General features: G+C 50.8%; 5 protein-coding genes across 5 annotated transcripts; 2 read left to right on the top strand and 3 right to left on the bottom strand.

Annotated features, from left to right (window-relative positions):
* Window positions 1–1761: 1761 nt before the first annotated feature.
* Window positions 1762–3996, bottom strand: P170DRAFT_491644 (ferric reductase family protein; the record flags this gene model as incomplete). The annotated part of the gene is made up of 2 exons (XM_024854024.1): window positions 1762–2218; window positions 2372–3996. The coding sequence occupies 2 exons, from the start codon at window positions 3991–3993 to the stop codon at window positions 1894–1896; spliced, it is 1947 nt and encodes a 648-aa protein (XP_024705331.1). The 3' UTR covers window positions 1762–1893.
* Window positions 3997–6424: 2428 nt separating this feature from the next.
* Window positions 6425–7044, top strand: P170DRAFT_508280 (DUF3140 domain-containing protein). Its single transcript, XM_024854551.1, has 3 exons — window positions 6425–6506; window positions 6557–6673; window positions 6735–7044. Exons 1-3 carry the CDS (start codon window positions 6478–6480, stop codon window positions 6934–6936), a joined length of 348 nt encoding a protein of 115 aa, XP_024705330.1. The 5' UTR covers window positions 6425–6477; the 3' UTR covers window positions 6937–7044.
* Window positions 7045–7167: 123 nt separating this feature from the next.
* Window positions 7168–8543, bottom strand: P170DRAFT_380346 (uncharacterized protein). Its single transcript, XM_024845523.1, has 3 exons — window positions 8358–8543; window positions 8060–8296; window positions 7168–7990 (listed from the first exon to the last, which is right to left on the bottom strand). Exons 1-3 carry the CDS (start codon window positions 8516–8518, stop codon window positions 7408–7410), a joined length of 981 nt encoding a protein of 326 aa, XP_024705329.1. The 5' UTR covers window positions 8519–8543; the 3' UTR covers window positions 7168–7407.
* Window positions 8544–9192: 649 nt separating this feature from the next.
* P170DRAFT_454677 (SDR family oxidoreductase) lies at window positions 9193–10209 on the bottom strand (the record flags this gene model as incomplete). The annotated part of the gene is made up of 5 exons (XM_024851466.1): window positions 10109–10209; window positions 10001–10059; window positions 9573–9947; window positions 9322–9519; window positions 9193–9276 (listed from the first exon to the last, which is right to left on the bottom strand). The coding sequence occupies exons 1-5, from the start codon at window positions 10182–10184 to the stop codon at window positions 9193–9195; spliced, it is 792 nt and encodes a 263-aa protein (XP_024705328.1). The 5' UTR covers window positions 10185–10209.
* A 1417-nt stretch (window positions 10210–11626) lies between these two features.
* On the top strand, window positions 11627–13756 carry P170DRAFT_473599 (Zn(II)2Cys6 transcription factor; the record flags this gene model as incomplete). The annotated part of the gene is made up of 6 exons (XM_024853065.1): window positions 11627–11682; window positions 11729–11840; window positions 11887–12032; window positions 12081–12394; window positions 12440–13257; window positions 13304–13756. 6 exons carry the CDS (start codon window positions 11627–11629, stop codon window positions 13754–13756), a joined length of 1899 nt encoding a protein of 632 aa, XP_024705327.1.
* Between the last annotated feature and the right edge of the window lies 1 nt (window position 13757).

Here is a 13757-nt window from a genome sequence, read left to right as displayed (position 1 = left end):
AATATCCGTATGACCTATAACGCCGTGCATGCGGTGGATAAGCTTTGCGCAGGCCTGAAGTTTGTGGTGCGGCAGACGGGGAAGAACGTATGTTTAATTAGCTTTTGTCTGCCCTATCGTACTCGATTCTCGGAGTCGATAGCTAACAGGTGTTAAGTCACTGCTAAACACTATGGCGAGCCTAGTTTTCGACCTCTTTATACCGGTACATCCGCGGCGCTCATGGGGAAGTCTCCTTCCCGGTACCTTCAAGAACACATATATGTCCACCGGTATCTTAAGGTGGCCGACTCTAGAAACATTTAAGTCTGAAAGGCGCTGTCCTCCGAGGGAAGAATCATAGAGGAGTTGGGCACCTGGTGGGAGGGCATCGGGATGAGTATCGCGCTATGTGTCGGGAGTAGGGGTGCGGGTGCGTAGTATTCGGCGGAGTGTTGGATTTTAGTGAACGTGAGATTCACGCTGCTGGATAGAAGTCGGGGGATGAATGAGTGTTGATATAAGATTCGGGGGGTTGTGTTTAGGAAGGAGGTTGAGGTTGGTTGAAGAGGGCCTTACTTGGTGTTGCTTTTGATATCTTAAGGGAGGGAGGGTTTTTTTTTTTTTTTCTTTCTTTCTTTCTTTCTTTCTCTCCTTTTTTTTCGATTTCCTGTCAATTAGAATGATTGTCTGTCGAATTGCTTATCTTTCTAGTCATTTAGTTCTGTGTTCCGGATACAAAAAAGCCAAAAAGAAGTGGCCCGAACCGCGATTCGAACGCGGGGCCTCGCCCATATCAGAATCTTTAAAGACCCGAGAATCTTAACCCGAAGGGCGAATCATACCACTAGGAATAGGGCAGTTGGGAATAGGGGCACTTGGGCACTTGATATGCGGTTCATTGCTATCTAAGATATATAGCTTTCGTGAATTGGGGACCAATTGGATGAAGTGTTACGTAGTGTTACAACGATGGGCCGAACTCCCCGGAACTCCGGCTCGTTGAAGTCACATACGAGACAATACGCAGGCCCGTCCCAATTAACTAAGATATACGTATTTTGGGAGACACCGGGATGTATGTGTTTAAACATGACAGCAGGTCCGAGCAGATTGAAAGTTATACCTCAGTAAAGCGAACCTCGGATTTCGATAGGACACCCACCCATTAGGAAATACAAAGGCTCACCCGTTCGATAACCGACGCCAAAGAACTCAGTAGCGAGGCCTGGTGCGACATTGATAATCTTGAAAAATTAGCAGAGGCCCGGTGCAGTTTAACCTTAAATCTCATTACGCACTTCTCGCGTATAAAATATATATTTCGTGAAATGCATTGTCCCGGCGACTGTATTGTGTTTACTGTGCTGGGAAAAGCTCCCGGACAATATCCACGGAGTTTTGGAGATCTCTGCTAGAAGAGCAGGATATTGCGAGAATTACATTTATCAGAGCTTTGTGATAGGTAGGCCGTTTTCCATTGATACCCTTTTATTAACACTTGCTATCAATTGGGCTATATGGAGTTCGACAAGAACAGGTTCTATCAGTGATGCCCGCTGATTCAAGGAAAAAAGCTCCCAGCGCTCGTACGCATATCCTTTAAATATGTACATGTTACTGGTTGCGACATAGGTTTATTATAGGCCTTCGAAACTTCATCACAATAGATCGTATACAATAAAAACTGAGTATAATTTATGCATCATCAACGACGCGGGTATATAAAACGACAAAACGCTCAACAACGCTCCTTCACCCAAGTAGGTAAGGTAAGGTATACAACAACTGCATTGCACCCATGTCCAGCACAGATACACGCAGTATCCCCAGACCCTGCACTCCCAGCACCCTCCCACAAATATATACAAACGAAAACCACCAAATGTAGAGAGAAAGATAGACACAGAAAGTCTAATACTCCAACCGATCATCAAACACAAACTCCACATCGAACCTCTCCTCCCCCTTCAACACCTTCCCGGGATCACAGCAGTTCGCCACCCCCCTCTTCAAATCCCGAATCATGCCCACCGGCCCGCTGGCAACCACCCTCGTGGGGCCGCGCACCGTCCGCGACACAAACTCGCCCACTTCAGCCGCGAGATCTGGGTGTTTGGACGCTCCGGCGCCTGCGCCGATCGAGCGCACAATGAACCCGTCCGTGTTGAGGGGTGCCATGCGCTCGGACGGGTGCTTTTCCAGCTCTGTCGTGGACGCGGACGCAGACGCGGACTTGCTGGTTGCGGGCACGGACGGCTCCTGGAGCGTGAAGCCGGCTTCTTGGGCCTTGGGGCTGAGCGGGGCGGGTTCGATGCCGCTGTTTCGAGGGGGCGGGAGGCTCGAGAGAGAGGAGAGGAGGATGGGGTTATGCGTGGCGTTGAGCATGGACTCGCGTTCGTTTTCGCGCGACACGAAGATCCGGATGCGTAGGTGCGAGCAGCTGTAGGTTGCGTTGCGGAGGGCGTCCAGCTCGTTCATCACCCAGTGCATGTCGGCGCGGCGGCGGATGATCCAGATCACTTCGATTTGGCTGCGGCGGGTCTTGAAGAGCGGGTTGAGGACGATGGCTTGCAGGAGGGGCAGGATGAAGGTGATGCCTGTGCCGCCGGCGACGAAGAAGAGGTTGATGTCGTCGGTGCAGGCGAGGTCGTTGTCGACGATGGATTGGCCGTAGGGCCCGTTGACGATGATGGGCGTGCTAGCGTTCTTAGACGGGTCGGGGTGGCTGGCGATGTTGGCGAGTTGGCGGGTGATGCCGCCTTTGGCGCGGATGATGTAGGTGTGGGATTGAGTGCGCGTGCCGGGCACCGAGCTGGGCGTCATGGGGTGGGATTGCCAGATGCTGAGGTCGGGGAAGCAGAGGTAGAAGTGCTGGCCAATGTCCCAGGGGGCGTGGTCGTGCTGGAAGTCCAGACGCACGACGTCGCCGTCTTCCATGTTGGGGAAGTGCGAGATGTGGGCTTTAGGGATGAGGAGTCCTTTGTAGCAGACGTCGGGGTTGGAAAAAGCGCCGAAGTGCAGGATGAAAGTGCGCAGGAGTCGGATGGAGCGGTCGAGCAGCCAGACCACCAGCGAGGCGATCATCCAGCATGCCAGCTTATCCCAGTGGCCCCAGCAGGCGCCGATGTAGATCATGGCAATGATGTAGTGGGATTTGCGGAAGAACTCGTATCCAGTTAGCCGGATGGCCCATTGCGTGCTGAAGACGACCAGGAAAGTCAAGAGAATCATGGCCACGACTCCCCAGATGATGTATTCCTGCTTGATGAAGTCGTTCCACGTGGAGGGTTGTGGCTGGTACAGCTTTCCCTCGACGATGGTCCAGCTGATTGTGTGCAGCGTCGCCTGGATGTAGATGATATAGCCGAGCCAGCGGTGCAGGAAGTTGAAGTGATGGTACGGGATGCCAGTGACGAGCGACAGAATGGATTCCCGAGTGCACAGGAGGATCGACAGCGGCGTCAAGGCGTAGGCCAGCACTCCAATACGATCGGCCCATGGACCCATGCCGACGCGGATCGTGTCGGGGCTGCCCTCCACCGGACTATACCAGGTCTTATACACGTTTCCGACGAAGCTGAAGACGGTCAGGTAGCCAGTCAAGACGACCAGGATCAAGACGTTGAACCGCGTGGTGTTGCCGAAGACGGAGGGAAGGAATTCGCCGATCAGAAAGCGATGGTAGAGCGATCCGAGCGCTCGTCGCATGCGATAGAGCGAGCTTTGCGCGTGTCCGGGGTTTTCGACGTCCTCTTTCTTGCTAACACAGCTGTTGAATTGGCGCGTGACGGGGTTGCAGTAGTGGGCGAGGAAGCACAGCAGGAGGATTCCGAGGATCACGGCCCACATGATGATGGTGTACAGGACGGACAAGTCATGGCTGTGATAGACGACGTCCAGGTAGGCGCATTTACCGGCATCGACCATGCAGGGCAGTTCACGGTCGAAATAGCCCCAATGCGGTTCCATGTCGCCGCCCGACGAGGGCATGTCATGACGAGGAGACAACATGGCCATGGCGAACGAGTAGTCAATACCCGTAGGGAATCAACCAGGATTCCGGGGAACGAAAAGAACGGCGTGAAGCGAAAGGGAGCGTGGGTTGTCAGCGACGGACTCTGGCGGAGGGGCGCTCGCCATATTAATATGCGGCCCCATTGCAACGGCGAAACTATTCCCGGCGATCCACTTCACGATAGTGGGTTCGCCAAGAGTAAAATCTGCTCATCTGCGACGCCAAGAATGCGCAAAGTAGGTCTGACGTGCTGGGACTGGTTGCATTCCTGACCAGAATACTCCGAGCTCCCTGTTCATTCTTCACTGGATCCCTTGCCGAGAAAAACAGCGACTCGGATTGTCTGGCGAAATGGGCGAAGGAAGAAGAATCGGAGGCGCCAGCAGGTCTGGGCTGTCACCCTCAGACAAGCCAAGCGGCGGTGGATCCGAGACACCAAGAGGATTAGGATGCGGCCATCCTGAATTAATCTGCTCAAATGCGATCGTCTCCACCGCGTCTCTGCGCCTATGAGCGTCTGCTTTTCTTCGCGCTCTCATTCGTCTGCATTGGGGTTGGCATTACTCCCGTTTTGGGAGGGCCGTGTCGTTGATAGATTAATCCATCACCATTGCGTTTGCCCTTCTGCCTACGACTCATGCCCAGCGCCTTCTGACACGGGGATTGAGTAATTGATCAAAACCCGACTCTTTCAGGAAGGTTGCTGGAGAAATCTGAACCCTCCCGCACAAGTTACAAATCACAAATCATGCCTCTGGCCATAATGTATAGATTAATTAACGAAATCTACAGACCTCCTACAAAATACCTCCTGATAAATCGCCTCCCATATCGCTCGTAAACTATACCTATCCAGCAACCCAAACCCAAATCCCGCGCGGTTAAATAACAACCCCCCCATAACCGCTGCCATCCCCAGGACATATATCTGAAACACACCCGGACCGTTGGTTCTTCTAACAGACACCGGGGCCATTCCCCCTCAAACACAATCAATCTGAGCTCAGCATGTCGATCGGCAAGTATTAATAATAGCACCGCCCATTCGTCGTGCTCGTAAGGCTCCTCCCCGACCCTGGTCCATGTTCAACCCGGAAGCCACGCTCAATGCCATCATTGCCATGCGTCCGGATCTCGGCGTGTTCGGAGTCTCTTGGCAATGGGGACGGTTTAATGAGCTGCTGCAGGGAATAGGAGGCCGCAGTTCTTATTAACATATCGAAATCGACAACAAAGGGGTCGAACTCCGCCGTGGTGTTGGCATGACTAGCGATTCTTGGGCTGTCTATTTCGGGCGGCCAAGAGGAGCTATTGAGATTGTAAACAGGCGTTTGGTTGCTGTCTGTTTTTCAAGCCGGGGCGGGATTCAAGGCATCTGCTCGCGGAGGTGTTAAAGCTGGGAGCTGTCGGGGAGGCCCGGTGGAGATCAATCGGTGTGGCTTGTTGCTTTTCCTGGTTGGGGTCCGATGTAAGGCGGACTTGAGGTCTGTCACTGGGCATTGGATTCCTGTTAGATGTATGGATTGCTTCGATGACAGGGGGAGGGAAGTATAGTTTTGGAAAGATGACGTGCATTACTTGATAAAAATGGAGTTCATATAACTGCTTCCTAATAATTGGAGATCGTTCCTTTGTCTTGTAGGAGACAAAATGCATATGCATAGGCTAAACCACATAACAAAAGAATTGAGCTATGATTCTATTGTGTTTGATAAAGCCTGCTAAACTTGCATTTCTCTCTTTCTGTTTTTGTTTCTATTTTTTATTCTGTTTTATTTCTGGTTTCTCGAAGTGATCACATAACACCTTGACTTTCAGGAATTTTCGATACCAAACAAATAAAAGTAACATCTACAATACCACATCACAGAATGATTCTCATCAGTACACACTGCATTTTCGTTTATCGAGAACCAAACCGAGAAAATACGAATTTCTCAACCGAATTAGGAATTTTACTGGTTTCTGAACCCAAATTGTAGCAAGACCTTCCTTATCAATATATATTTCCATTCAGCCCAAAAGGCCCTAACTGAGCAAGAATATATGGTAGCATAATATTGATCCAATGAAAATGACAGACTACAAGCACTAAATGAAATAAGGATAACAAAAATCTTTTCGACAACATCCAGATTTACCGTTTTACCAGGTTCTAGACCCATCCAGAAGACCCCAGCATGACGACATGAACCGTGGACCAATGCCCTCGTCCAAGTCCGGAGGAACCAGATGTCCAGTATGAAATACTAGCCAAACCAGGATGAACGTTCGATTAACTTAATCAAATTTAAACCATAAACTTAATCTGACGCGGCTTCGTCATTCACCCGTAATTGGGCGGCAGATAGACATGACGTCATCATCCGGACTTTATATAGATCTCAACGAACATCTGACTCTATATTCATTGTTTTAGAAATTCCTATCGGATAGAGCAAACCAAGAGCACCAGCAGAGTATTGCAAAATTACATCACAATGGTCAAAGACAAAGAAACAGTCATCGAGTATGGCCCCGTTCACCCGTCTCCAACCTGATATCTAACGTCTAGCGCAGCGAGTTCAACGACATCGTGAACATGGCTCCTAACGAACTCCGCGACTGGCTGAAACAAGAGCAGTCGCAGGAATCAGGCTGGACGAATGATTCGGGCGAGACGGTCGGACATGAAAGGTTTGATGTCTCCCCCATATCTGCGTGCTTCTGGTTCTCGATCTAATATTCGTGATAATAGTGGCCGTAAGATTGTCAACATTCTCGAGCATAATCCGTCCAAAGACCCGGATAGTTACCGAGATGGGGATATCGATCATATGCGCAAGGTCGTGTCGTACTGTAAGAGACACTTGGCGCAGGAGCAGAAGGCGAAGCAGGATACGGAGAGTAGAAGCTACAAGTCGTTGAAGAATTGGGGTCATGATCCGTTGAAGGGGTAGCTTTTGGTTTGGGTGAATAGGGAATCGGAGTTAGGTGGGATGATTGTACGATATCATGTTTCGGTTGTTCTGTTGATAAAATGTGTATTTATATTCTAGGATTTGTTGAAGCTGATTAAATGGGGTACGGACAGGCCTCTGACCCTTGAATTGCCAAGTTAAGTAATTCTACAACCAAGACATAGCAAATCCAGACCTGTCAAACAAATAATCAACCTATGAAAATAGCCCGATGGGAAAATTTGCACTTCGGATGGCATGTTGCGTCCATCTAAGATGAACAGGGTATCTAAGGTCATGCATGGCCTTGGTTGCTTCTAACGAAATAAAATCAATCTGTGTCTTCTGTGACCAACAGCCGTGTTTTTACTCCTTGCATAACCGTCAAGGATATTGACAATAACCCACCCAAAAGAACGAAGTACTAAACATCGAAAAGCTAACAATGCCGCCAATAAGAAATAGCAGAATCTAAACGCCGTCAAGCGCCCTCCCACACCTCCTCACCTGCTTATACATCAACTCCTTGCCCAAATAATCCTCCGTCGCCTCCACAACCGTCTCGATCTCATCGATCCCATCGGCTTTAATATCCGCCAACCCATTGGGCACATCAAACCGAAACAAACGATGATCATCATCCAGATCGGTATGTTCCTTCAGGAACCGATTTGTCTCAGTCTCCGCATCAATCACCTCGTGCTTGGACCGGGACAGCCCGAACATATTGCGCCCCACTCGCTTGATGGACGGAACCCCTGTTCCGATCGAGACCATGCACCGGAGCTGGCTTTCTAGCGACCCCGAGCGCCACTGGCCCCGTGCTTCGATCCACACTTCGCGCATCGGGTTGTTGACTTCTGCCGTGCTGTCCTGGAATAAGCGTGCGCTGGGCCCGATGGGCACGGGCTCGAATAGTGACCCGTGCGCGAAACTGGCTTGGGCGGCTTCCCAGACTCGGGTCGATTTGTAGAGGTCGGTAGGGCAGTAGGGGCTTGGGTAGCTGGTTAAAGGGACTAGCTTGTGGCTGGTGGAGTCGGTGACGGGGATGAATCTGGAATTTGTTCAGTAAGTTTATAATATGGTTGGATTGCTATCATGAGTGGGTGATTTGGATACATACACTCGACAGGTACTGTCCTCATCGCGCAGGAGCATGTTATCGTCATACTTCAGCTCTCGGAGGATGGCGCGGATCGCCGACCCTAAGCGCTTGATATCGTATTTCGGTCGCAGGCGCAGATTCGCCCCGACCGGGAACGTGCGCTTGCTGGAGAACACTCGACGAAGAAGGCGCGTGTAGGCTCTAATGCACTGTTCGATGTCCATTTCAAGACGACCGAGCATGATGGCAATCAACCTGCGTGATGCGTAAGCGCGGAACTACTAAATAAAGCGAAGGGGGATGCAACTCAACTCACCCACCGGACCCAGTGCCACCAATGAGCTGGAAATACTCACACGGCTTGGGCGGATGCTCGCGATCGATCGCCTCCATTAGATTGCGCAGGATCAAAAGCGTGGAGAGCCCGCGAACGCCTCCGCCGTCCAGGCTGAGGAGGTTGAGGTTACGATTCGGCATGGTGGAGTCGAGAACAAGCACAGAGCATGGATGTGAGATGGATTCCACTACGGACCGGGTCTGGCGCGGTGCACGATCTTACCTTATATGCAGATGTGCTGCATGCCTTAGCGTTGGACTGAATAAGCATGCGAGGCTACCTAGTCGCATTGTTGGGGCTGATGGGGTGATCCGCTAGCTACAGGGCCTGGGAGTGCTTTACTGATTTGTTCCTGATAAAATGTCGGAGAGGCCCGTTTTGTATGATTGATTTTAGGCGATTTCCTGCCCCGCATTGGGCCCGTTTTACTTTGGAGTTCGGATCGGCGCTGGTCAAGCTGCGCGGTGTAATAGGCTCGTTTAATTGCGATGCGGTGGATGAGTGCCTGACACGTAGCGCCGGGTTTTTAGACTCAGTGTTAGGCGTAGAGGGTTGGTTGGATTTAGACCGCCGCTTCACCGTATATCTGATGCAATGGCCACGGTGCTCAGATATTGGCCCGATAGTCGCACAGTCGCACAGCCACTTTCGGCGGAAATATTTTACTTTTAGCCGATTGTTGGTGCCCAGGATATCTCGTAAATATGCATAGGAAAATTTATAGAAGCATCATTGTCGAGCAAGAAATCAAAATGTTGTATCATGTCTGAAGTAGGGCAAAGTCTACATCTAAGCGCAATCTAGTAACCCTAACTCAAGGAAGTGTGTATCCCCCATCAATGATGATATCCGCCCCAGTCATGTAGCTCGACGCATCCGAGGCGCAGAATACATATGCCTGCCATCATTAGTCCACACTCTCGTTACTGATCAGAAGACTTACCCCTTTCAACTCATACGCAGCCGCCATGCGCTTCGCGGGAATCATATCAAACCATTTATCTTTCCACTCCTGCTTATGAATATCCAGGATCTCCGTCGCGATATAACCGGGCGAGATGCAATTGACTCGGCAGAAATCCACCCATTCAACAGATAGACACTTCGCCAATCGAACCACACCGGCTTTCGATGCATTATACTACAACCACGTCAGCTAACCACACCGACGCAAACACCAAGGGCAAAACTCACCGCAGCCTGTTTCTGCGGCACATTCACCAACGTCGCGCTAACCGACGCCGTGAAAATGACATTCCCGGATCCCTGGGTCTTGAAGATCCGGGCCGCCGCTTGCGCAGAGTAGAACGCACCGTCGAGATTCACCTTCATGATCTCGTGCCATTGCTCTGCTGTGTAGTCTTCCGCGGCGATGTTGGACGTGATACCTGAGTTCACCACGATGATGTCGAGCTTTCCGAAGTCCGCCGCGATTTGCTGGATGACACGCTCGATGGACTCCTGGTCGGCGACGTTCGCTTGGTATGCGGCTGCTCGGACGTTGTTCTTGGTTGCGATGTCGTTGGCTATCGAGGCTGCGGAGGTGGAGGAGTTGTAGATTAGTGCGACCTGGTTGTATTAGTGTTATGTCGGTGGGGGAAAGATAAGAAGGGTGAAAGTACATTTGCTCCTGCTTCAGCGAGAGCATTTGAGACTTCGAGACCGATTCCGCGGGCGCCTCCTGGTACTTGTTAGTTGTTGCATTTGCCAGTAAGAGCGAGTATTCTTGCCTGTGACGGCAGCGACTTTGCCTGTTAGATCAAAGGCTTTCAGAACGTGTTTGTTTTCAGGCTGTGAGAGGACCATTTTCGCGGTTATTCTGAAGTTTCTCTAAGTATGCAGTTTGTACACAAGCTCGAGGGATTCAAGACTCTTATACAAGGGATCATGCTATCCTCGAACCCCGCATCGGAGGGGCTCCGTACCCCGCGCAATGGAGGTTTGTGCTCCGTAGACACACGAGCCTATACTACGAATCCTATGCGATCAGGCTGTTCAAATAGTTATTGTGAGTATTGAAGTTGGTTAAAGAAAGGGTATTTCTAGAGTTGAGCAACACTTTGGGGTCTGATGTTGTTCGGAGGCATACTTCTACGAGAGATGATGTCATAGTCACTTTGGCGCACCAGGCAGAGATGAGTCGGACTTCCAAAAAAGCGCCGGGAGATAGGTTTCCCAATATAATTTTGAACACGGGGTAGCAAGGCAAGCGGAATATGCAAGGAAACGTCTTTTCGATCCCTGAAGCTCCATACTCCAAAATGGTATGTAGACAGCTAAGAAGAAAACGTCCACTCAGACTACCAGAAAACGAACCAATGGTTCATCCTACGGGCTGTAAAAATGTCAAAGTCGAGGATGGATCTGTTCCTCTTAGTGATCCTGGGGATGTGTGCGTTTTTATCGCTCGGAAGTGCATATGCGGTAGTGACTGTGACACCATCCTCGTTGCCAGTCCACCTCACAGCGGTATTTTATCCATACTACATCATCTAGTCTGGTTGGTTTGACGAAGGAAGTCGCAGTCGCAGTCCACAATGTCGAAGTCAGAAATATCCGACCGACTAGACCGCGGTGGTTTGGGATGCTGTCCCATCGGCCTTTGTCAAACTGTTTATCGGCCCTACACGGCAATGAAGAGAATATGTGTGGATATTTTGGAGTCGTGCTTGCCGTTCGCGACCTCTTTCGCTGGAACTAGGTGTATATGCCACCGGCAAGCTCCGATATAGTCGTGATGGCTCGGAATGGAATGCACACCGTCTATAGAGATATTCCGGTTATGGGAAGGGCCGGCGCAGTGATCGAGGCAAGCGATGTACAGGGATGGATTCAGACGAAAAATGACTTTGTCGAGAAGGGCGGGCGTAGGTGAAGATTGGCATTGGGAGGGGGAGTAAGATTCGCGCGCGGGGTGAAGTTATTTTGTTAATTTAAGGGGTTAGAATGTCGTTTGTCCTACCACGGCTGCTTGTATTCGAGGTTTGACGATTCGAGGGTGGTTTCAGTACACGGGAGCTGTTATCTGACAGTGAGATACTTAGTTGCGAGTGGAAAGATTGCAATAAAGGGGTAGATAATTAATAGGCTGATGCACGTTGGAGCAAGCGAAGCATTTGAGCTGGTGAGACGCGATCGGCTGAGTCAGGAATGACTCATCCGGATCTCATCCGTGTTATCTTATCTTCGGCCTGATCTTATCCGGATTTCTCCGACCGTCAAGATAGCATTTCGCTTTCGACAGCAAGATGGACGACGACGGAAGGCCGATAAAACGGATCAAGCGGGCATGCGAGACCTGTCGGTATGTATTCTGCTCTTTACTGATGAGCTTTCTGATGATGGTCTAGTCGGAAAAAATCCCGATGCTCCGGAGAGCGTCCCGTGTGCTCCAATTGCACCCGCTTGGGACACCACTGCGAGTATGCGGCCGAGGAAGCGCCCGAATATGTTAGGGGCTTGGTGAGCATCTCCGATGGATGGTGTAATTCTGGATGCTGATTGTTAGGAACAACGCCTCGGTTGCCTCGAGAGCAAGCTGGAAGTCTTGTTGGCTTGTTCCCACCACACCCCTGCAGCTGCGCCTGCCAGTGGTACCAATAGGCCAAATCCCGATGCTTCTGGGGAGGCTCAGATCATAAATGATCCGTTAATGTGAAGCTTCCTTGTTAGCTTAAGCCCCTTGCGCTGACGGACTACTAGAAACTTTCCAGATGCAACCCCGCAGAATCCCGCCCATTTGTTCCTGACCTACTGCAACTTTCAACCGCTGCCATTATTTCCCCATAGGACTTTTCTGGAATCCTATGATAGCCGGGATGCAGAGGTGCAGCTCGCTATTCAGGCATTGGGCCAGAGATTTGATGGTAGGGGTGTAGCCGACCTCGAGATCGACCGAGAAATTCGAGACTGGACGGAGTCTTCCCGGCGCATGGTGATGAGCCGCTTGGCGGAGGGCGCTGTAGAGCTGTCTACCCTGCAGACACTGTGTCTGTTGACATTGATTGACTACACTAGTTGGTACATCTCCAGAGCCTCCTGGGCATAGCTGACACGCCTAGATGGGAACATAATTCGAACCGGTGTCAACCTACGTCTAGCTAAGTACTTGATTGAGTGCCTCAAATTAGACGGACCAAATTTCCCAGATAATCTGGAGGATGAACGCGATGAACGAGTACTCTGTCGCTGGACTGTGTATATTCTCGAAACACTAGCCAGCGACGGCTACTCCGCCATCAGCAGCAATCCCGTCAACACCTCGACCAGGACAGATGTCGGCCTAGTCGCCTGCACAGTCCAGTACAGTAAAGTATGGGGACTTTCACGAGCCTATGCTTCCGCTCACATCAGAGCCGACTCACCGTCTCCATGGTCGCCGCAGTCCGATTATTCCGTCATTACCTCCGAGCTGATGGAATGCGAGAGCCGGATTCCCTTGAAATACCGATTGCACGCGAGCGAATTCCCTGAGCTCTCGGCGGCAGAGCTGGACCAGCATAGACAATACTGGGGCCCATGGCTTTTCTTTCAGTTCGTTTCGCATTCAATCCTGGCCCTTGTGAACCATCCCCTCCTCTTGTCGATGCGTTTGAAAAACTTCCGTCATACTATGCCGCAGTCGTTTCTGCGGAACTCGTTTGAACAGATCACTATAAACACGGGCTGGGTGCTGCACTTTGTCACGCTGCTCGAGAAGAAGGGGTTTGAGGTATCTGATCCAACTCTAGGTCAGTGTGTGGCAATTGTGGCCACGATATTTCTTCAACATAGCTTTGTGGAGGAAGCAAGTTTCAGACAGAAGGCACAGATTGGTTACGAGAAGTGCATTGGATTCGTTCATCAGATGGGTAGACGGTGGCCACATCTAGAAAAGCAGGTACGCTCGTCTCATCGCATCAAATGAACCGCGCTCATTCCACTAGGCAAATAAGCTGCGCCAGCTGAGCAATAGTATTTCTGGTGGTGCACATGGCTCTCAGCAGGCCTGGTCTGTGAATGTGCACCTTCTCTGGGAGATTTTGGTTTCGTCTCCTAGCAAACAAACGAGACACCCCCCGAATGATATATTCGGACCATCTTTGAGAGACAGTATCCCTCAAAACTCACTGCGATCCGATGATGCGTCGCCGGATCCCGAGTTCGCACTCATCGGGTCTGCTGGCATCTCTGGACACCGAACAGTGGCCAGAGAGCTAGTAACGTACCCGCCGGAGGAAGTTCAACACTTTCATAACAGCCAAAATCAAATCCCGGATCTCGATCTTTCCGGGCTTATTGGGAACCCGGAATTAGGGATTTCTGGCTCTGGCGGTGGCCTTTTGCAGCCGCAGGATTATGGTCGGTTGATTGAGAATTGGTTGAACCTTGAACCGTGAA

Source organism: Aspergillus steynii, assembly GCF_002849105.1.
Source record: "Aspergillus steynii IBT 23096 chromosome Unknown P170scaffold_3, whole genome shotgun sequence".
In the NCBI taxonomy this organism is placed as follows: Eukaryota; Fungi; Ascomycota; class Eurotiomycetes; order Eurotiales; family Aspergillaceae; genus Aspergillus; species Aspergillus steynii.
Note: the sequence above shows the minus strand (reverse complement) of the source record. Positions and strands in the feature narration are given on the sequence as shown.

Excerpts from the sequence above, each read along its gene's own strand:
- P170DRAFT_508280 (XM_024854551.1), top strand. The coding sequence starts at position 6,478 with ATGGTCAAAGACAAAGAAACAGTCATCGA. Across the intron at positions 6,507-6,556 it reads GACAAAGAAACAGTCATCGA|CGAGTTCAACGACATCGTGA; the intron begins GTATGGCCCCGT and ends CGTCTAGCGCAG. Across the intron at positions 6,674-6,734 it reads GAGACGGTCGGACATGAAAG|TGGCCGTAAGATTGTCAACA; the intron begins GTTTGATGTCTC and ends TCGTGATAATAG.
- P170DRAFT_380346 (XM_024845523.1), bottom strand. The coding sequence starts at position 8,518 with ATGCCGAATCGTAACCTCAACCTCCTCAGCCTGGACGGCGGAGGCGTT. Across the intron at positions 8,297-8,357 it reads GGTGGCACTGGGTCCGGTGG|GTTGATTGCCATCATGCTCG; the intron begins GTGAGTTGAGTT and ends CGCATCACGCAG. Across the intron at positions 7,991-8,059 it reads GAGGACAGTACCTGTCGAGT|ATTCATCCCCGTCACCGACT; the intron begins GTATGTATCCAA and ends AACAAATTCCAG.